This window comes from Clarias gariepinus, chromosome 10 (genome assembly GCF_024256425.1).
Source record: "Clarias gariepinus isolate MV-2021 ecotype Netherlands chromosome 10, CGAR_prim_01v2, whole genome shotgun sequence".
In the NCBI taxonomy this organism is placed as follows: domain Eukaryota; kingdom Metazoa; phylum Chordata; class Actinopteri; order Siluriformes; family Clariidae; genus Clarias; species Clarias gariepinus.
In genome coordinates, this window is record NC_071109.1 from 25,695,923 (window position 1) to 25,716,931 (window position 21,009).

Sequence of the window (21,009 nt, forward strand, 5' to 3'; positions counted from 1 at the left end):
TTTCCAGGATGCAGTGGTCAAGACATAAAAGTGGTCCAAAGAAAGGAAAACCGGTGAACAGGTTCACGAGTGGCCAAGGCGTACTGATGCACATAGGGAGTGGCCTGTGTAGTCCAATTCAATTAAGAAGCTACTGTTGCTCAAATTGGGGAAAATGTTAATAAGGTGTCAGTACACACGGCCATTATTTTTTTAGTGGCAAATGAAGGACCCATTTTATATTTGGCAGGTGGTCAGAATTTTCTGGCTAATCAGTATGTATATATCCATTGAAATTGACATGAGGGTCAATGATAAACAGCACAGCAATATTAAACAGGATATACCAATTACCTAATAATGTGATTAATTAGGTTGCAATAAGGTCAAACATAGCTTAGTGGTTAAAGTTCTGCATGTAAAATGTAAAGTAAATTTTACTTGTAAATTTTTCATCTTCAAGTATAAATGTTACTTAAGGATGGATTTCTTTTCCCTGAAGCGTGAAAATGTCCCATACAAAACTGTACACGTTGCAGTAAACAAGACCAATTCGATTCCATTCGATCCTAGTTGTCGCACATTATTGACGTCACTTGTTACCTCTCGTTATGGCGACTGAAGGCGCAGAAGTGTTGAGCGAGGAATTCTCAAACCCGTCAGGTTTATACATGTTTAAACATACCTCTACACATACAAGTTTGTAATTGAATATAATGTAGTCGTTTTAAATGTTAATTTATTTGTTTGGGATGTTTCATCGATGTATTTAACTGTTAGCTATGCATTTCTGTCGGCCCGCTAACAAGCTAGTTTAAATTTAGCTTAGCTTAAAGATAATTAGTTGGTCTTATCATTCTTTTTGTTTTCTTTTTCGAGTAACTCCATCTCCTTCCGTCTTGGACACAAATAATTGGCGTTTAAACGCCAAATCTGCAAACAGAAATCACCTTTGCACCTTCACAGCAGTGACAAATAGAAGAACAGCATATGGTCAAAAGTATGCGGACACCTGTCCAGCACAAACCTTTGGAAGTACATTAGTTGCTGGTTAATATATCCAAATATTTATCCAAAACATAAGTTTAATGGTAGGTTAATTGCCTACGACGCTAAAGGCCTGGGTTCGATTCCCACCCAAGGACCAAACACCAGACACTGCTGCAGTGCCCGTCCCAAGCCAAAATAAAATCCAGCTTGGCATCCGGCATTAAACCTGTGCCAAGGATCGCGTAGTCTGCTGTGGTGACCCCTCAATAGGAGCAGTCAAAAGTCGAACAGCAACAATAAATTTATTTGTTATATTTACAGGGTATGAAGCCCTTGAGGTCGGTAACTTGCCCCAGCCTGATTTAAGGATATCTAAAGACACAGGAGTAACAGACATGGCAGCTCCATCTTTAGCCTACAACGCACCTCCAGAGACTGGAGAAGAGGATATGGAGGATCGAGAATTGCCTGTGGATTTTGACAGACAGTGGAAGCTAGTGAATGAGAATCCACAGGATTTCAACAGCTGGACTGATTTATTACAGTACTGTGAACAAGAGGTGAGGAGAAAGAGTCCTGAGAGTTTAATAATGTTACACTGAAATAAACTGCATGTAAGCTTTGCTAACAATAACGCTCCGTTGTGTTGTGTCGGTCTGACCTTTTACATTTTCATTTTCACACTGTTGCAGGGGCATTTAAAAGCATCTCGTCAGGCTCTAAGCGCATTCCTGGCAAGATACCCGCTCTGCTACGGCTACTGGAAGAAGTTTGCAGATTTGGAAAGGCGAGCAGGACACAACACAAAAGCTGAGGAGGTGTGGAATGCAGTAAAAATCTGAGAGAGATTGAATTTCCTAGTAAAAAACACTACTTACCAGCTGCAGGTTTTAATTGCGTTCATGTTGTTTAAGTTTGCACTGATGTAATACTTCTAATATCAATATAACCAAAAAAACATCATCTGTACAAGCAAACTGTATTTATTTAGTGTTTTGAATATGACTGGCAACTTGATAGTGAACAAAGAATGGAATTAAAGTCAGTATTTATGTAAAAAAAAAAAAAAAACGTGGATATCAGAATGTAATATGAGAATTTAAAACTGGCTCTTTCAAGTTGCTTTGCTTGAAATCCTAAGCATCAACATAAGAACCTTCTAGTATAGAAATATAATTATCTAAATGACTAAAGTAGAAATAAAAAATGGTTTATACCTCTTTTTTACCTCCTTACCCTGCTATTGTTGATGGTAAAGTCTGTCGATTTTTCTCTCTTTTTTTGTTTTATATATTTTTGCAGTTACTCAATAATCCTGCAGGTGGCATGCTCTAAAAACTATTCACACAGAACCTGATAACTTTGTTTAGAAACAGAATAAAAAAATCTGAGAATAAAAATCAACATTTATGTATCATGATATCATCATCCCTGGTAATCCCTGATGATTTCCATTTCCACCAAATAGTTCTTGTTATTTTTAATCAATTTCTAAATTTTTTTGCAAACTACCTTCTGCTCTGCAAAAAGCATAGAAAAAATTGTTAGTTCCTTATGACGCTTCGATGATTTGCAGGTATGTGTTCAAGGACTGACGGCGATCCCTCTTAGTGTGGATCTGTGGATACATTACATTAATCTCCTGCTTGGCACACTGAATATGAACCTGCCCGAGGCGACACAGCGCATTCGCAGGTAATATGAAAGGCCTTTTTCCTTTTTTTATTCGGACAGTCAATAAGGTCTCGTTTCAAGGGTTGTTTTTTAGTTACTCAATAGCCGGGGCTTGCTGACTTAAATTTATTAAAACTAATGGCCTGTTCATATCTCTTATGGAAATACCAGGTTCTGCCTTTCGATTTGTTACATTTTGCTGCTTATCACATGAGAAATAAAAAATAATTTAGCTTAAAAGTATTTTGGCCATTAGGTGGGAATCAAACCTGGGCCTTCAGCGTGGCAGACGAAAAACCTACCACTAAATCACCAATGCCCTACATAATAAATAAGTTATTTAAAATATTTAGATTTATTAACCAGCAACTAATGCACTTCCAAAAGTCTGTGTTGACCAAGTGTCCGCATACTTTTAACCGTTTTCAGTTTGTTGTTCTTATAACACAGTCAGGCAAGCTTAATGTTAAAGACTGGCTTCTGACATTGAAAAACACAAGTATTGGTGTTGCTTTTATTTTTTTACGTTGTACATATAATACAGAAAATGTGTGTACCAAAAAAGGATACTTCTAAAGTTTATCCAACAAGGAAGTGACCAATATTGCTTTCCTAAAAATTTAAAATAGCTTGTTAACTTTAGCCGTTAGCTTTAGCCGGAAAGATGATTTTATATGTGCCCCAAAAATGTCAATTTTTCAGCGTTATACTGACACTTCAAACAATAATATTTTAAACGCAAATTATTCATATGTCTTTAAGAATTGAACTAAAATAGGTGTAAACTTCTAAAAGCCTATGACTTGTAAAAAATAGTTTTTTTGTAAAAGCTTTAACAGCAAAAAAAAAATGTGTAGTGTCTGTAACCATGTCAATTTCATGCTGCAATATTTAAACTATTTGGCATAAAATAATGCCCCTTTTCAGGTTTGTCTTTTCATGTGAAATCGAAATTGGCCATTTCATCTGAAAGACAATTAAGATCATTGAATGCTTTGTATTCAGAAAAGTTACATATACTCCATAAAAGTGCACAAAATTATATTTAGCGAATGTGTTTCTTTTTATCTAATAAAAACATAAACATGTATGCATATTTACAAAAAACAAATGGTGTTTTATGATCCTATCTAAAAAATGACTTTTTCAAAAAGCTAAGATGCACTAATACCACGTTTTGGCTGAAAGCAATGTTACAGGAAACTCTTTCCATATACATTGAACGCCTCCTCCCAGGGAAAAAAATGACCATATAAATGGGTATTCTCGTTTACAATCTATTCCTGCAAAGTGTTCGCATTACAAATTCTTTGGAGTAAAATCATTCCATTAACATAAATCTGAAAGTTGAATTACAGCCAAAACTATGTCAGAGCTGCTGTTATAAAAAATTAATACAAACCTTCTGGTCATGATTCAAGCATTCCGCTGATTTGAACAGAAATCTAAAGTCTGAGTGGCCTTGTTCTGCATCTCCTCTCTGTTCCACAGTGTGTTTGAGGATGCTCTGGCTACGGCAGGCTGGGACTGGCATTCAGACCGCCTGTGGGACCTGTATGCCGAATGGGAGAAAGAACAGGGAGACTTGAAAGCCATGACTGCAGTCTATGACCGTGCGATAAGAGTGCCCACCCAGCTCTACAGAACCCACTATGAAAAGTAAGTCACCACAAGAGAAGCAGGTTTTAGAGGGTTGTTTACACAGCTGTTCAGTTTGAGACACAAATCCGCATACAAACACAGAGATTTGTGAGAACTTGCTGATATTTCTTCTCACTATCATATCTTGTGATCTTTTTTTCCCCCCTTCATATATAGATGCAGCTGAATTTATCACCCAAAGCCTTATTGGTAAACTGTCAAACACCTGCAATTCAGCACTACAAAATTACGATCTCCAAAATATCACAATTTTGTTTTGTTCTTTTGTCTTTTGCTTTCACAGTCCATAAGAAAATGAGTGTTGTGCTGAGTACTCTCAAGGCTGATATAAATGATTCTGGTTTTGTCCTTGCAGATTAAAGGCTCATTTAACGTCAAGTCCACTCCAGGATGTGCTGAGCCCCGAGGAATATGAGACGGTGCAGGCTGAGAACAGGGAGAATCAGATTCAGGCTAGGAAAGAGGGAGCTGATGATACAGCTGGCGGGGAAGAGGAGGAGAGGCCGCCCGGTGAGGACGAACCTGCTAATGATTCGGTAATTAACTTTGAATGTAATGAGAGTGTTTAATACCTGTGCTGAGTTTCATGTACCTGTATGAGGGGCATTTAAGTCAAAACTGGACTTGTGATGAAATTTCTTGTGAGTGAATGCTTAAAACCGATATTTAAAGAAGACTCTATGACGGTGATGACTCTTATTAAAGTAAAACATTTGAATGATGCAAACATTTTAAAGAAACCCATATGTCTGTGAATGGCATTCACGACCAAGGCAGTTCAGAGCCCACTACAGCTGTTCCTGTGAACATTTAGGCGCATCTGTGTGTGGAAACTGTACACAAAATCATTCGCAAACACCACTTGCATATCAGAGGAACTTGGGTACCACATACCCTTCTTATAATTGTGCTCTGTTATTCTGCACAATCAAATTATCTGACATTTATTTTATCTTCACAACACCCCTGTTTCTAAATTGTTCTAAATGTCCCATTTCCGTTTTTGGGAGGGCGAGTTTTCCAGAATTTTCATTAATCTTTCAGCTATGAGGTCTCCCTTGACCCTGGCTTGCTCGCTTTGTAATTATCATTTCTGCAGATGTGCATAAGTGACAATGGTTATACAATAAAACTGCTACCACAGTTGTCAGCTATTTTAACAGGTCATGTTATATTAAATTTTTTTCCATTGCAGGAAGAGGCAGTGCAGAAAATGCGTGAGCTGATCTTGGCCATCAGAGAGGAAACGTATCAGCAGAATGAAGCAGAGGTCCGGAAGAGATGGAATTATGAAGATGCGGTAAGGGGTTATCTGTAAAGAATCACACCGTCTTAAACCTAATTTGTGTTTTCTTGTTTTGAATCATGTGATGTTTTCTTTTCTCGTTCCCTATGTCAGATTAAGAGGCCATATTTCCACGTGAAGCCATTGGATCGAACCCAGCTGAAAGCCTGGCACACCTACCTGGACTGGGAGATAGCTGAAGCTGAAGCAGCATGTGCAGTCCCTGAGGGGGCGAATGTGGAAGGTCAGGAATGTTCAGAGGTCAAAGAGGGCATCGCTGGCCATAGGAGAGTGCAGATTCTGTTTGAGCGCTGCCTCATTGCTTGTGCACTCTATGAGGAGTTCTGGGATAAGGTAGGGAAAAACAAACTGAGCTTGTCTAGATAAACATGCTGAAGAGTTTGTTTTAGTATAGCACTTTGAAGTGATTAACTTTGTTTGTTTGTGTGTTGCAGTATGTCCATTATCTAGAGCCACGCAGTCTGGAGGAGGCGCGAAATGTGTATCGACGAGCTTGTGAAATCCACTTGCCATACAAGCACAGTTTTCACTTGCAGTGGTCCATGTTTGAAGAAAGACACGGTAAGGAGCACTACGGGGGAAATGTCAACGTGACTTAGTTGTCAAACAATACGTTTGTCCCAAAGACAAACTGTGAGCAACATTGTGCGCTTATAGCACTTTTTATAATATAACTTTTTTTTATATAAACTCAGCAAAAAAAGAAACGTCCCTTTTTCAGGACTGTGTATTTCAACAATAATGTTGTAAAAATCCAAATAACTTTACAGATCTTCATTGTAAAGGGTTTAAACAGTGTTTTCCATGCATGTTCAATTAACCATAATCAAGTAATTAACATGCACCTGTGGAATGGTCGTTAAGACCTTTACAGCTTACAGAAAGTAGGCATTTAAGATCACAGTTCTAAAAACGCACGGCACTAAAGAGACTTGTCTACCGACTGTGAAAAACACCCAAAGAAGGCATGGAGGCATGAGGACTGCTGATGTGGCTAGGGCAATAAATTGCCATGTCCGCACTGTGAGACGCCTAAGACAGCGCTACAGGGAGACAGGAAGGACAGCTGATCATCGTTACAGTGGAAGACCACAAGTAACAACACCTGCACAGGATCGGTACATCTGTACGTCATGGTCTGGGGCGGTATATCACATCACCATCGGACTGAGCTTGTTGTCATTGCAGGCAATCTTAGTGCCTTGCAGTACAGGGAAGACATCCTCCTCCCTCATGTGGTACCCTTTATGCATGCTCATCCGGACATGATCCTCCAGCAGGACAATGCCACCAGCCATACTGCTCGTTCTGTGCGTGAGTTTCTGCATGACAGCAATGTCAGTGTTTTGCCATGGCCAGCGAAGAGCCCGGATCTCAATCCCATTGAGCACGTCTGGGACCTGTTGGATCGCAGGGTGAGGGCTAGGGCCATTCCCCCCAGAAATGTCCAGGAACTTGCAGGTGCCTTGGTGGAAGAGTGGGGTAACATCTCACAGCAAGAACTGACAAATCTGGTCCAGTCCATGAGGAGAAGATGCACTGCAGTACTTCAAGCAGCTGGTGGCCACACCAGATACTGACTGGTACTTTTGATTTTGAGCCTCCCTTCATTCAGGGACACATTGTGAAACATTTTTAGTTTATGTCTTATGGTGTTGACTCTTTTAGTGTTCATACAAATATTTAAACATTAAGTTTACTAAAAGTAAAAACAGTTAAAGTCAGAGGACGTTTTTTTTTTTTTTTGCTGAGTTTGTATATATATATATATATATATATATATATATATATATATCTTCATACTTAGCTATCTTTTCAATAATTAGCAAAATAAAATCCCCAAAACATATATAATAACATAATAATAAACAGTTACATGTCTCATTCTTTCATAACTACACAAAACCTAAACATTTTATTACAAGCATCTATATACTCACCAGCCACTTCATTAGGTACATCTTGCTGGGTTCGCCCACCTTTTGCCTTCAGAACTGCCTTAATTCTTCATGGCATAGATTTTACAAGGTGCTGGATACACCTTCTATAGAGATCGTTGTCCTTATTAATCTGATACGCATCACGCAGTTGCTGCAGATTTTCCATGATGCGAATATCTGATTATACCCCATCCCAATGGTGCTCTATAGGATTGAGATCTGGTGACCATGGAGGCCATTTAAGTACAGTTATCTCATTACCATTGTTCAGGAAAGCAGTTTGTGATGATTCTAGCTTTGTGACATGGTGTGTTATCCTGTGCTCATCAAAGGAGGGACTAGGTCAGCGACAATACTCAGGTAGGCTGTGGGATTAAACCATGATCAATTGGTTCTACTGGGTCCATATTGTGCCAAGAAAATATCCCTCACACCCCTACACCACCTCCAGCCTGAACCACTGATGTCAGGATGGATCCATGCTTTCATGTTGTTTATGCCAAATTCTGATACACTGTAAAAAGTAATTTGTTAAGTTTACTTAATTAAATTGTGCAAACTCGTTGCCTTAATTCAATTAAGTAATATTAACTTTATCATATCAAGTATCATTTAAGTCATATTTACTTATGTATTAAAAGTATTCCTTACTTGTATCCAGTCACATTTACTTAAAGCATTTAAGTCTTATTAACTTAACTAAATCTGTGATTTGAGGAATGGTACCAGTAAAGTTAACCTATAGCATAACAATAATTATTATGAATTTATCAATAAAATAATAGCTATTTTCCTATTTAATTTTATTTACAGTTTCAAATACATTGCAACTAGTAAAAATCACAGGTCTCCATTTAGATCACTTCAAAACATTTATTTTTTCAAAATGTTGATTACAGCAGAAATGTCTGAAACAATTGAGAAAATCTGAATCAACACACATTACTATCATTTATTGGATGACTGCCACTGGGTGCTAAACGAAAAGTCCTGCATCAAAATTGACTGTTCAGTCATAGGTTTATTATGATTCATTGGCAAATGCACAGAATTCTTTTTTACTGAGCGCTAACTGCTTCAAACAAAATACTAAATAACAATTTATTAACTTTTAAAGATGAAATTCTCTCAGCATTTCTAATCCCACTCCTGCACCTGGTTCTAAGAAACAATAACATTGTTTTCAATTTTAATTTTGATTGACCACACAAAAGTGCAAAAAGCAAAGCAAATTGCAACCTTCAAAATCAGGACAAATCACTTCTGCCGTAAGGTTGTCTTAATTAAAAGCACAAAACATGTCTAATGTGGAAACCTGAGAAGGGAGATAATAATAGTATAATAATAGTTATGCAAGTTTAAAATGATCATACTGAAGATTGTGACCAAAAAATATCCAACACTCCATACACCATGCAGAATGTCTTAGGAAATCTATGTAGCTCCACTGAACTGTCATCCCAGAAATAAAGTCAACGGAACGGTTGAATGAAAAACCTCTGCTGCCTAAACATCTCTACATTCATATAACACAATCCTCATTTAAAGTGCTTTTAAGCAGACCATGCTGACAGATACACAATAACATTAATACAAGGATACTGTGATCCATTAACATATGTCAAACAATTAAAATAAATTATATAAATTATAACTTAAATATTTTAAGCCTATTAAACAAAGATTAATGCTGAACACAACTGAATCTATTCAAAAAGTAGAATTAAACAAATAATTTTTTTCTTGCTATGACATGTGTGATGACATGAATCATATCATCCCAGTAGTGGCTATGTGAACTGCAGGTCAGATCATTTTGACCTAAATGTGTTGATTTAAGCAAATAACTGGTTCTTCAAAGTCTGAAGTTTTGGTTTCAATGACTTCGATCCCAGATCAAGCATGACTTGCTGGATGAAGTTGAATGTGTTCTTCATGTTCTTTGGGTAATCAAGATGGAGTGCGTATGATAGTCCAAACAAGAGACAAACAGCAAGAGGCAGGTCCCTGACATCATCCATAACAATACCTCCCTCTATGATAATAGCAGTGGAGACTGGACGTACAGGGATCAACGAAGAGCAGTGAGGAGAGTCTTCATTGTCGACTAACAGAATGCCAACAGGAATCTGCTCAATGTTGTTTTCCTCTGAGTCCTAAATAGATATGAATATAAAAAAATTAATAAATTAAATATATCAAATAGACAGTAGAGCTGTACATTAGATTTTTCTATAGTACTGGTCACAAAAAAAACAGTCAAAATTCATTAACCATATAAAAAAAAGGTAAAATATTAATCATAAAATTTTACAGCTATACTTGCAAAGCAAACCTTAAAAAATTCTGAGGGGTTGTCCCCAAGAAGGACAGGGAGACCACGAAGAACCACAGTGCGTCGAATTGTAACTTCCGTTTCCTGAAAAAACAGAGGCGTTTATGAAATTCCATGTTATTCAGAGTGTGTAAAAAATGGCATTGTTAGTAATTTGTAACAGTGTAGTTTCTTGAAGGAACCATGTTTCATTTTAGTATTTTTATCTGCAAATTAAAATATGACATTAAATCTTATTTTGATGAACTGTTTTTTCTTTAACATTTATAAAATCATGAAGAATAGTACAATAATTTAAAGGAATAATTTAAATTATTCAATCATGCCATGTCCAATTATATGACTTTCTTCAGGCAAATACAAAGATTTTAAGGAAATAATTTTTCGGGGGGTTATATATAAAATGGGCTACTAGTTTGATGCTTAAATAACACAGTGATCATGACAATAATTCATATGACCCACATGGACAAATCATAGTCTTCTAAAGAAAAAATCTAGGTGGGTGCAAAAAACACAGTAATATTTGTAAAGTTTTAAACTGCAAAATCAATGCTTCCAGTCTGTCACGAAAGAGTGATCATGCAGGGGGGTGTTGTGACCCCATGATGTTTGTGGTGTTAAGGTTAGGTCAATGGGTTAGTATGAGAAGTAATGTTGGAAGCATGGAAGATCATCAATTCTTGCACAAGTTTTAAATTTGCTTACATCACAATGTGCCCCTGGTGATCGTCCTAATAACATTATACTGGAAACATGGATTTGGATTTAAAAAAAAATTCTGAATATTAGTTTTGTCCCCCCACCCCCACCCTTTGCATCACTTAAGAAAATGGCTGATTAACATGGGTCAAATAAATTTCCTTTTTTTTTTAAGCATCTTATCATCTGGGATGACATGAAGCTCAGTAAAGACATGCAGTAGCAGCAAGAAATTAAGTCTCATTCACACATGAATAATCATACCTGATTTGATGTTTGATTGGCGTTTCTTCTTGACTCAACTTGCTCTAGTAATTTTGATAAGGTCTGACCCAAGGTTCCAGTTTTAGACCGAAAAATCTTCATTAGACGGGGTGTGTGTCTGTCAAGTTCACCAAAGAATTCACTCTGGAGATTCTTGCAGGCAATCCGAGTAAATTCTGCAAAAACCTAAAAACAGAAAATCATTTAACCAATGAAACATATGCAAATAGCCAATCACAATAAGATTTCTTACCTCACGCTCAGTAAAAAGTGCTGGCCAGCGTTCCATCATTGTTCTGATTGGTGGCTCTGTTTCCACGATTTCTTTTCTTCGTAAGGGAAATGTTTGGTCCATCTTTTGGGCGACCATGGTCTTGTTTGGCAATCTTTTTCGCATTTCTTCAACAAGCAGTTCTCTATCTTTTTCAAGAGATATTTTATCCTTTTCCAAAGGAAAATCAGGTAGGTAATTTCTTTCATCTCTTCGTGGTTTTTTAATGTTTTGTTTTGGAGGCTGTCCTTCAGGAGAGTACTTGCCCCTTCTTCCTCCATTAACAGAGACATCAAGGCATCCAGCTTTACGGAGTTTTGACCGGTAATTGCCCATCTTAAATTTGAGACTATTTTTCCACCCTCCGCACCCTGTTGATGATCCTTGCTCTCGAAGACACGGATGCTTGTTTATAAGGGCTGTTGCAACTTCAGCAAAATCTTCATCAGTAGGGTATGCTTTATATGAGTACATGCACTCTGCCAACTTTTGCAGTATTTCATGTTTCATGTCTCTTGAAACAGTAAGATAAATTCCATCCCTCATATGAAGTAGGTCTCCTTGTCGCAGTCTGTAGTTAATGTCAACCGAAAAGTTAGGAATCTCAAAAGACTTGGGCCACTGATGTTTGCTGGACGAGTTTGAACTGTCAGATGACAAAATTTCTGTATCAGAAGTGCTGTGGGTGGACTCTGCTCTGCTAGGCGTCTCATTTGCTGAACAAGTTATCTGTTCATTAATTTCAAAATTCACCAAAGTAACATGAGGAATAACTTTCAGTGTTGCTTTGTTAGGAAGATCACTCATATCACTGAGATTGCAGAGTGCATTATTGAAGTCAGGATCTTCATACTGTAATGTGAAGTCACAAGTCAACTGAAGTTTCTCTTTTACCTCAATTGTAAAAGCTTCTACCGAGCTAGGCTTATCTGGCAAAGTTAATTTACGTATATCTCCATCATTAATGACAATTCGGAGAACTAGTCCTCGGTCCATGCTGAGCATCCCTCTATAAAAAAAAAAAAAAGGCATGTTTGGTTAAGAAATGTGTTCTCATATTTTTATTATTTAGCATAAAATATACCGTTTTAATGTGACAAAAGGTTTTCCTCTGGCTCGGTAAGCTGAGAGCGGGAAAACATCATTCAATTCAGACAGTTCAGTGACTGAATGGGGACTTAAATGACTGCCACAAAGCTCATAGGACCTTAAGTGTTCATTATACCATGAGGTCAATTGTCTGCAGACAAACACAACATGAGTGTTAATAACTACAAGTTGTGTAATCTGTCTGAATTCTGGGAGACCGGAGCACGAGCCAGCTGAAACAATCATATCTGGTACATACTTAATCCCATTCAAACATACTGAAGATGCTACCAAAACAGTGTTTTGCTGACCGTTCTTCTGAAAGAGGGACTGCTGCACATTGTCAGGGAATGAAGAAACAACAGCAGCTTTCAATTTTTGAATTTCCACTGGTGGTTTGAAAAAAGATGGAGAAGCTAAGTGGAAACCCATCATTCTTTGGTGTCTTACTGCCAGTGTGAGACACACATTTTTGAAGTTTTGTGTTGCATGGACAATTTTTTTGAAGAATTTGTGTTTCCCCTCAAAGCGCATGGTCCAAACATCTATTAATGGTCCAAAAGTTCGAATTAGGTTGGGATAATGCTCTAGGTAGTGATGTTTGGGCCGAAGTCTTGTAGAAGGAAACAATGTCTGAAACAAATGGCGATGTTCTGAGATCTTCATTTCAAAAAAAGCCAGTGAGTCTTCTGAAAATCTTGGAGATGTGGCTAGTTCAACCACATCTTTAAGAGTCATGATCAGCTCCCAGAACAGGTCACCTTCAGGAACATTGTGTCCAATCAAAAAAGGAAGTAATCTAAGAAGAGTCCAATTTTCATGGGCATTGCCTAAAATTGTTGACTTTGCTGTGTGACTCTTGGGTATAATCTGAGGCCGGTCTGTTTTGTCTGTAAATGTGTAAGGAAACTCTTTGATCGCCTTATTTAAAGACTCCAAAGAAATGTATTTTTGGTCGATTAGCTTCTGAAAACAAAGTGATAATTCAAAAGGCACAAGACCTTCTAAAAGATCGTGTAAGATATCTGGTGGGAAACCATCCACTACATGAAAATGTTTCAGATTCTCACTAAGTATGCAGCTAGACTTTACTCCACACTCTTTGGACAAGGTGGGATTCACAGCAACATCTTCTACGTGCTTGTCATGAGTCACTTTTGTTCGGAGCTGGGAGAAACCAGACTGTACTTCACTGACCTGCAGTTCATCCCTGGTGGCCATGCAAAATCTGCACATATGATTAGCCGTAAAACTCTCATAAAAACCTGCAAGAGAATGAGCTGCCAAATTGTCTGCTGCTACAAACAATACAGTGCCTTTAATGCTTGCTCCAAGCTGTTGCAGGTAAAGGCCCTGCTCCTCAAGTGTTACAAGATCTTGGATGAGAGGATGGAGAATTTTGCCATAACCATGCTCCTTGACCACACTGGTCTTACAAAGGATGGCAAGCTGTATTGAATGGAGAGACGAACGATACTTTGGATGCAGATTGTGGAGTAACCAGTAAAGGGCACACATCTTGTGTTTTTTTTTAGATGTTCCCAGAGGATTTGCCACTTCAAAATCATCAATATACAAGCAAAGTGCGATGCGGAACTCTTCTTCAATGAAGAATGGATTTTCCTTAAAACATGAACCATCTCTGTATGAGGTATAATCAGGTGACTGTCCCACTTCAGTTGGAAATGCTTTATCCATTATGTTTCCATTGCTTAACATTGCATGGAGCATCTTTAAAATTGGGACATAAACAACGGTTTGCGAACCATTAATTTTATATTCAACTGGCATTACAATTGGGAATTCTCTCAAGACATATGATTCTCTCTTTGCAGAAGTAGACAATGATCCATCATTGCTAGTGCATTTAAGGAAAGCATTTGATTCATTAATGGCACTGATGACCTCACGCACAACTGTTTCTGAAACATCACCACAATATTTCCTAAGAACTGGCAAAATTGTGCTCTTCAGCAGTGGCTGAGATAACAGAAATATCTGATTGATTTGTTCTGTCACTTCCTTCAAGGCAGTCTCTGAAATGTGCAGTATTGTTTGCATCTTTAGAAAAAGAGAAGCAATGCAACGTTCCAGCTGGCTCTCAAGATCTTCTCCTGTTTTAGTGAAAGGTATTTCAAGATCCTCATCAGGAAGCAGTTCCTCCACCAATGTGTCTTCACCAATCAGTGTGCTACTAGCAACATGATTCACTATTGAGGGCTTAAATTTACAATTCATGTCATGCTGCTTTGATCTATGTGCATTAAAAGTTGAATAAACATTACTTTGAAAATGACACCCTTCGAATGGACACACAACACTTTGCTGCAGTTTTACATGCTTTCGGAGGTGAGTAAAAAAATCAGCCTTTGTACAAGGTTGTGCAAAATCGCATAACTGACAGTGAAACACCTCTTTTTCAACAATTGCTTTCCCAAAATCTGATGCGTGCCAAGTGGATAAATGCACTTTTAGAGCATTAAAAGACTTAAATGTGCACAAACAGTCTTTGTACAAGCACGGGACTGGCGATATACGAGTGTAATTTCCATGATTTAACCTGTAGTGCTTCAGTAAAAGCACTCTTCTATCTGAGTGATATGAACAATACTTACACGGCCAAATAGACGGCATTGGATTCCAGAATGTTCCCGAAGTCACAGTTTAGTTGTTTATTCTCCTCCGTTCGATTTCTTCCTTCTTTGCTGCTGAAATGCTGACAGAAACGTCTTTTTACAAGCGAAATTGGCGCGATGCACGAGCCCTTTCTCTAACGGCTGTTACCCCCCGCGGTGCAAAACTTTTCATCCAATTAAAATCCTTCTTCTTTTCTTCGCCGCTTTGCGCGAGTCTTGCTCGCCGATTTTTTTTTTTTTACTTTATTAGCGCATTTAGCCACCTATTGTCCTGGTGTACAATAACGACGAAGTTTTTTAATTATTTTTCTAGATTATATGACGCCATTACTCTTAATGATATTTAAAACGCACATTGAACATTGATGAATTTCCCTTTTAAAAATACTCATTTTACTCTTTTTTAAAAGAAAGAACATATTCTTATCACTCTCATTCATATCTCATTCATAGTTCCTCTACTGACATTTATTTATTAATTTACCTTTTGTGTTTGGATTAGCCCATGTAGGTTCTTAAAGGTCGGGATCTTCCAACGCTAAAATGATAGTAGAATGAAAACTGACCAAATACACCGAAAGTTTTCTGAACAAAATGGCACTCAAACAAATCATATTACAGTAACTAGATATATTTGAGTAAATAAGACTTTGAAGGCAAATAGTAAGGATTACTACATATACATCAGTAAGGTAAACAAACAACTCCACATTAAGTAAAGTCAACATAAAGAAATAAGTTAAAATGATTGTTAGATTTTACAGTACCATCTGATTGTTGAAGCAGAAATCAAGACTCATCAGACCAGGCTAAGTTTTTCCATGTTGTGCATTCAGAGATGTCCTTCAGCATACCACGCTTGTAACAAAATGTTATTTTGAGTTACTGTTGATTTTTTTTTTCTGCTCTCTGGCATCAACAAGACATTTTTTGACCCTGAGAACTGCCTTCACTCTTTTCCAGACCTTTCTCTGTAAACCCTAGAGAAGGTTGTGCAAAATCCCAGTAGATCAGCAGTTTCAGAAATGCGCAGATCAGCTTGTCTGGAACCAACAACCACACCACATTTAAATCCCCTTTCTTCCCCATTTTAATGCTTGGTTTGAACTTTAGCAGATAGCCTTGACCATGTCTACGTGCCTAAATGCAATGAGTTGCTAGCATGTGTTTTTGACTAATTAGATAGTTGACAAGGAGTTGAACAGGTGTACCTGATGAAGTGGCCTTATTCTCTGTGTAACTGGTTGTTAATAATACAGGTTTCTTTTTAAAAAGTACTTATACAGGTTGTACAGGAAATATATTTTTCTTTTTTTATCATTAACGTTAAAACAAAAAGGCGTATTTATAATTACAGTAGATGTTACTGCAGCTTCATTTGCATGAAATGTAATTGCAAACTCAAAAAAATTGTACAGCGCCATCTGTTGAATTCTTTTATGAAATTAAATTTCTACGAGTTTCTGTGAAGTGCGTGGAATGAATAAGTGAGATTGCGTTGATTTTAAGTAGACTCCAATTGCACACTCATGAGCGCTTATTAAAAACTATGGCATTTGTTGAATTCTGAGATGAACTAATGATATTTTTATATATATTGATTTTAAATATGATATAAGGGCATTTTCCATTTAACTTTTAAAGCACTATTTAAATTTAAAATTATCATGTGGGCCAATTGGAATGAAACAAAACCTATATGTTATCTCAAATATACCTGTGAAAACCCTCTTAAAATTCGTATAGTATTTTTTAACGTGATGAGTGCACAAACATACAGACTGACACAAAATTCCCCAAAACATCTTGATGCGTTCAATTCCTTATCTTGCGTTCAATTCCTTATCTTGCGTCCCACGAAATTCTTTTTTTCATAAATATCTTCAATGTACAGAAACACCAACTTTATAGTTTTATTATATGTATGGGTAACATAATTTGTTGATTACCATCGTGATGAAAAATGTAGTACCCTAGCCTCTGACAATAATAGTCCAAACCAGCAGTATCTTAGGGTATGACCCAAGTAGCCTGCAATGTGCATGAAATTAGAAACTGGCTCATAGTATTATTTAAATTGTACTGCATCTTTGCTGAAATTAAATTGTCAAAAAAAGATCTTTATAATGTTATGTAAATGTAAAATACAACTATATGTTTGCTCTTCGTTTCTTGCAGGTAACATCTCAGAGGCACAGCGAATACTAGAAGCTCTAGAAATGGCTATGCCTGGCCTGGCCGTGGTGCGCATCAGGAGGGCGGGGCTAGAAAGGAGAGTGGGTCGTCTGGATAAGGCAGAGTCACTGCTAAGGGAGGCAGTTGAGGAGAATAAAGATAAGCCGCACCTTCATGCCTTCTACTCTATTAAACTGGCCCGCTTTCTTCACAAATTAGCCAAGAATCTTTCGCGGGCTCGCACCGTGCTACAAGAGGCCATCGAGATTAGTCCGGTAAGTAAATGTGGAATTTTTGGTGGTTTGTTTGGTTCTACGTATATCTGTTGTACATATATCAGCAGGTGAGACAAAAATTGACTTAAGTCCACTGTGTTTAAGGATTCGTACATTCTTACATATGGATATATCACTTCCTAAAACTATGGCAATAATAAAATAAAATGTCCATGAATACACCTTAATAGTGACACAAAATATGCCAGCACGGTGCTGTAGTGTTTCACACCTCCAGGGCCGAGGGTTCGATTCCCGCCACCTTTCCCTATTTCTTCAGAAGGAGGACCTAAAATATAAATAGGGAAATCGAAGAGCACACTTTTTCGCAAAGTATTTCGATTTAGATTGTTGAATTTTCAGGTCTGTTTAAGCTAATTCTTGTCTTAACTGCATGTTACAATGCCGTGTGTGTATCCAGGACAACAGTAAGCTCTACCTAAATATGCTAGACCTGGAGCTGTCTAGTGATCTGCGGCTCAATGGAGGAGGTGTCCAGCAGTGTGTAAGCAAAGCTTTAGCCGCACCTCTTTCATCAGATTCTAAGATCCTCTTCTCCCAAAGAGGCCTGCAGTTTGCTGAGGATTTTGGGACCACAGTGCAAAGGTCAGACATCACTCAAGATAAGATAGATGAAGGATTTTATTCATGTTTCATTTATGTTAAAAGTTGTGTGCTTTTGCACCACTATTATCTTTTCATCTAAAGCATAACCAGATTACGTTGTTATACCTGTGGTAAGCTCTAGATCCTAGCCTGCATTTCATCACCTTTTTGTCACTCAAATACCATGCACTTGGCAGCTTGTGGGCAGTTCTATCTTTAGTTTACTGCCAGTTGCTATGGTTTCACGTGTAGCACTAAGCTGCTTCAATATGAACACAGACTAACCACAGTGTCTGAAACCACACAAGATCACAAATCTGATATCTTCCCACTGAAACTAACATCGTGGACAGACTAAAAAGTGCATCACTGTCTGTGTGTGACAAGATGAGTCTACTTTGTGACTCATGATTTCTGTCACCTATTCTGGCATCAGTTTTTGGTAAATTCTGTACAACAACCATGGCGTATTAGTTAATGTGTGGAAAGGAAAAAAACAAAGAAGTCTGGGGGAAAAATCCATGCCTCAAGTTCCTCATCTGTTCCCGTATCATGTCTTATTTGCATCAAGCAATTTGTTATGCAGCTTGCCCAACCCAGTTCAAGACACTAATATTCACTTGTAATATCCAATGTCCCAGGGAATTACCAGATTTTAGTTATACATATTTCTTGTATACATGGGTCTAATATGACTGATTACTGTTTGTGTGTTTGCAGTTTGCTGAGTATTTACGAAGATCACCAGAAGCTTTTAAATGATCTCGGTGCAAAGAAGCGTGGAGCAGAAAATGGGTAAGAAACACAACATGGTTATTCAAACCCTTTTCATCTGCTTTTTAGCAGTGTTTTATTTGTTTATTTATTTAAATCTTTCCAGTGATGGCGAAGATCCGGAGAAAATAAGTAAAATGGACGATGGCTCTGCTACAGCAGCATCTCAACAAGCAGTCCCGCCTACTATGCCCCCTGGTCCTCCTCCTCCAGTGGTGGGCGGAGACACAAGTGGTTATGGAAACTATGGCAACTGGTATCAGGTATGCTTCTGCTTTGCTTTGTATTGAATGTACTTGCATGTTAATTGTACACTGTATAATGGTGAACTGAAAGATGAAAGAGAAAGTAATATATTTTTTGTAAAAAAGAATTTAAGTCTATTTGTCTTATTGGGTAAATGATTGAGAAGTGATCATGCTCACGCTTTAACTGTTTCCACATTGCACAAGGCTGTAATCATTTTATTTATTTATTTTTTTCGATTTTCAAAAACAGCAGTATGGAGGATATGGTGGCTACTCCAACCCCTGGAACCAGTACAACCAGTACTACCCTCCCAGTTAGGGGGCAAACAGGTTATTTTGCAGTACTTCACAATGCCTCACCTTTCATACACACATGGCAAGATGTTTAATGGAAGCGTGATGACGAGCATGAGCCGAGTCACCTTTTTTTGACCACGGATCCACTCATCTCGGTGCTCGTCCCGTGGTAATGACTGGTCCAACCTGGGTCTTGTACTTAGTACTTCTTCTGGACTCTCAGATAAGATTCAGACTGAATTCTATCAGCCTTTTAAACAGTGTCTCTCTGTGGATGTTTTTTTCTCAGTATTATAAAAACAATGTTTTAAGCTTTTAACCTGTCATAAGTGTACATGTCTGCATCAAGGCATGCAAGGAGTAAGCTAGCTCATGTTAATTGTGTGCATGTGTAAAAGTTAATAGTTGGACAGCAATGCAACAAAACGCACGTTGTACAATAGGGTTGTTGCTGTGTCATGGTTTCATGGGTAGATCTGATACTTAGCTTGCTGCCAACTGTCTTTACTCCAGTTTCTTTTAAGCCAGCTGTGACACAAATATTTCTCAAATTACCTCATTTGGACTCTGTGTAAATCAGATTTGCAGCAACTTCCGTTTGTCCACCTGCATTAAAAAGGCTTTGTCCTTGTAATGTTACTGTGGTAAAAAGCTGACCAAAATCAAACAGCAATATATTTTCGTCCACTGTCTTCAGTTTATAACACGAATACAAATCACGTAAAAAAAATAAAAAAAGGTTTTATATTTGCAAGGCTGTTCTAAGAAACTAATACTCTCTAAAAGAAAAAATATTGCTTGCATGATTTTTAATCTTTTTATGGAATCATTGTTTCATAAATCGGTCTTAAAATTGTCGTATTTTTAGACTAGCATACCATCATGACCATTTTAAACTGTAACAACTTATTGTACACTCATGCTTTACTTACATAAAGGTGCTGGTTTTTTTCTTTCTTCTTTAGTTTCTTTTTAAATCATAATGTAAAACTTTATTTTTTACACAAGTTGATTTCACTGCAAAATACAGAATGATGCCTGGATGCATTGTGTTGTTCAGAGAACACCAATTAACATTTAAATTATTTAGACATGGACTATTTCTTTCTAAATCTTAAGTGGTGAAAGGTGAAATGTTCAGAAAATAAAATGTGATAGTGTTACAGGACAAAATCTAATAGTCAAAATTATATTTACTGGACATGCTTTGGATGAATATATGAGGTGCAGATAACGTTGTGTATAAGGCTTTGTTTTTTCTACGTTTTCTTTACATGCCTGCCTTTTGATTTAAAGATTTTTTTGCATCTTTTTTTTATTTTTATTTTTTTTAAGTGCAATCACCCTACAGGCATCCTTGTTTATATGAGGGGTGTTCAAGTCAAACCAGGACTTTTCATTGCACAGAATAATAGAACACTGCTATTGGGATTTAAATGACCTTTATTGATCTATATAATCCCCTGCTACAGTAAAGCATTTTTAGTCTTTCTCTAGTCTTTGGATACCATCAAGGTAGAAAGTTTTCTTACTATAACGGAGCCATGATCACATCCAAAATGCTGCTGCTTCATTCGGTCCCGGTGTGACTTGGATGCTCCTCATTTATTTCATATTGTTTACCTGCATTTGTAATTTTTTTGCCATGAATAAAGATGTCTATTTTAGAAGATTTGCTTGCCATATATAAGTAGCTCATTCATGACTGATATTTGTATTGACTGTAATGGTTAAGTGCATTTTATTTACAGTGGGGCTACAGGCAAAAATCATTTTATTCCAAACA

The 21,009-nt window shown here is 37.4% G+C and overlaps 2 protein-coding genes across 3 annotated transcripts; one reads left to right on the plus strand and one right to left on the minus strand.

Annotated features, from left to right (window-relative positions):
* Nucleotides 1-576: 576 nt before the first annotated feature.
* On the plus strand, nucleotides 577-20,895 carry si:ch211-114c17.1 (pre-mRNA-processing factor 39). The gene is made up of 14 exons (XM_053505378.1): nucleotides 577-642; nucleotides 1,291-1,529; nucleotides 1,662-1,787; nucleotides 2,546-2,664; nucleotides 4,135-4,302; nucleotides 4,661-4,841; nucleotides 5,501-5,605; nucleotides 5,705-5,944; nucleotides 6,046-6,172; nucleotides 17,027-17,298; nucleotides 17,720-17,904; nucleotides 18,625-18,699; nucleotides 18,785-18,941; nucleotides 19,177-20,895. The coding sequence occupies exons 1-14, from the start codon at nucleotides 591-593 to the stop codon at nucleotides 19,243-19,245; spliced, it is 2,115 nt and encodes a 704-aa protein (XP_053361353.1). The 5' UTR covers nucleotides 577-590; the 3' UTR covers nucleotides 19,246-20,895.
* LOC128531497 (uncharacterized) lies at nucleotides 8,391-15,172 on the minus strand. Of its 2 annotated transcripts, XM_053505380.1 has the most exons (5): nucleotides 14,828-15,172; nucleotides 11,106-12,132; nucleotides 10,853-11,038; nucleotides 9,887-9,970; nucleotides 8,391-9,707 (listed from the first exon to the last, which is right to left on the minus strand). In XM_053505380.1, exons 2-5 carry the CDS (start codon nucleotides 12,126-12,128, stop codon nucleotides 9,387-9,389), a joined length of 1,614 nt encoding a protein of 537 aa, XP_053361355.1. In that variant the 5' UTR covers nucleotides 12,129-12,132; nucleotides 14,828-15,172; the 3' UTR covers nucleotides 8,391-9,386. The 2 variants fall into 2 exon arrangements, with proteins under 2 accessions (XP_053361355.1, XP_053361354.1); XM_053505379.1 differs by lacking the exon at nucleotides 14,828-15,172 and having other exon boundaries at nucleotides 11,106-12,409.
* Nucleotides 20,896-21,009: the final 114 nt, after the last annotated feature.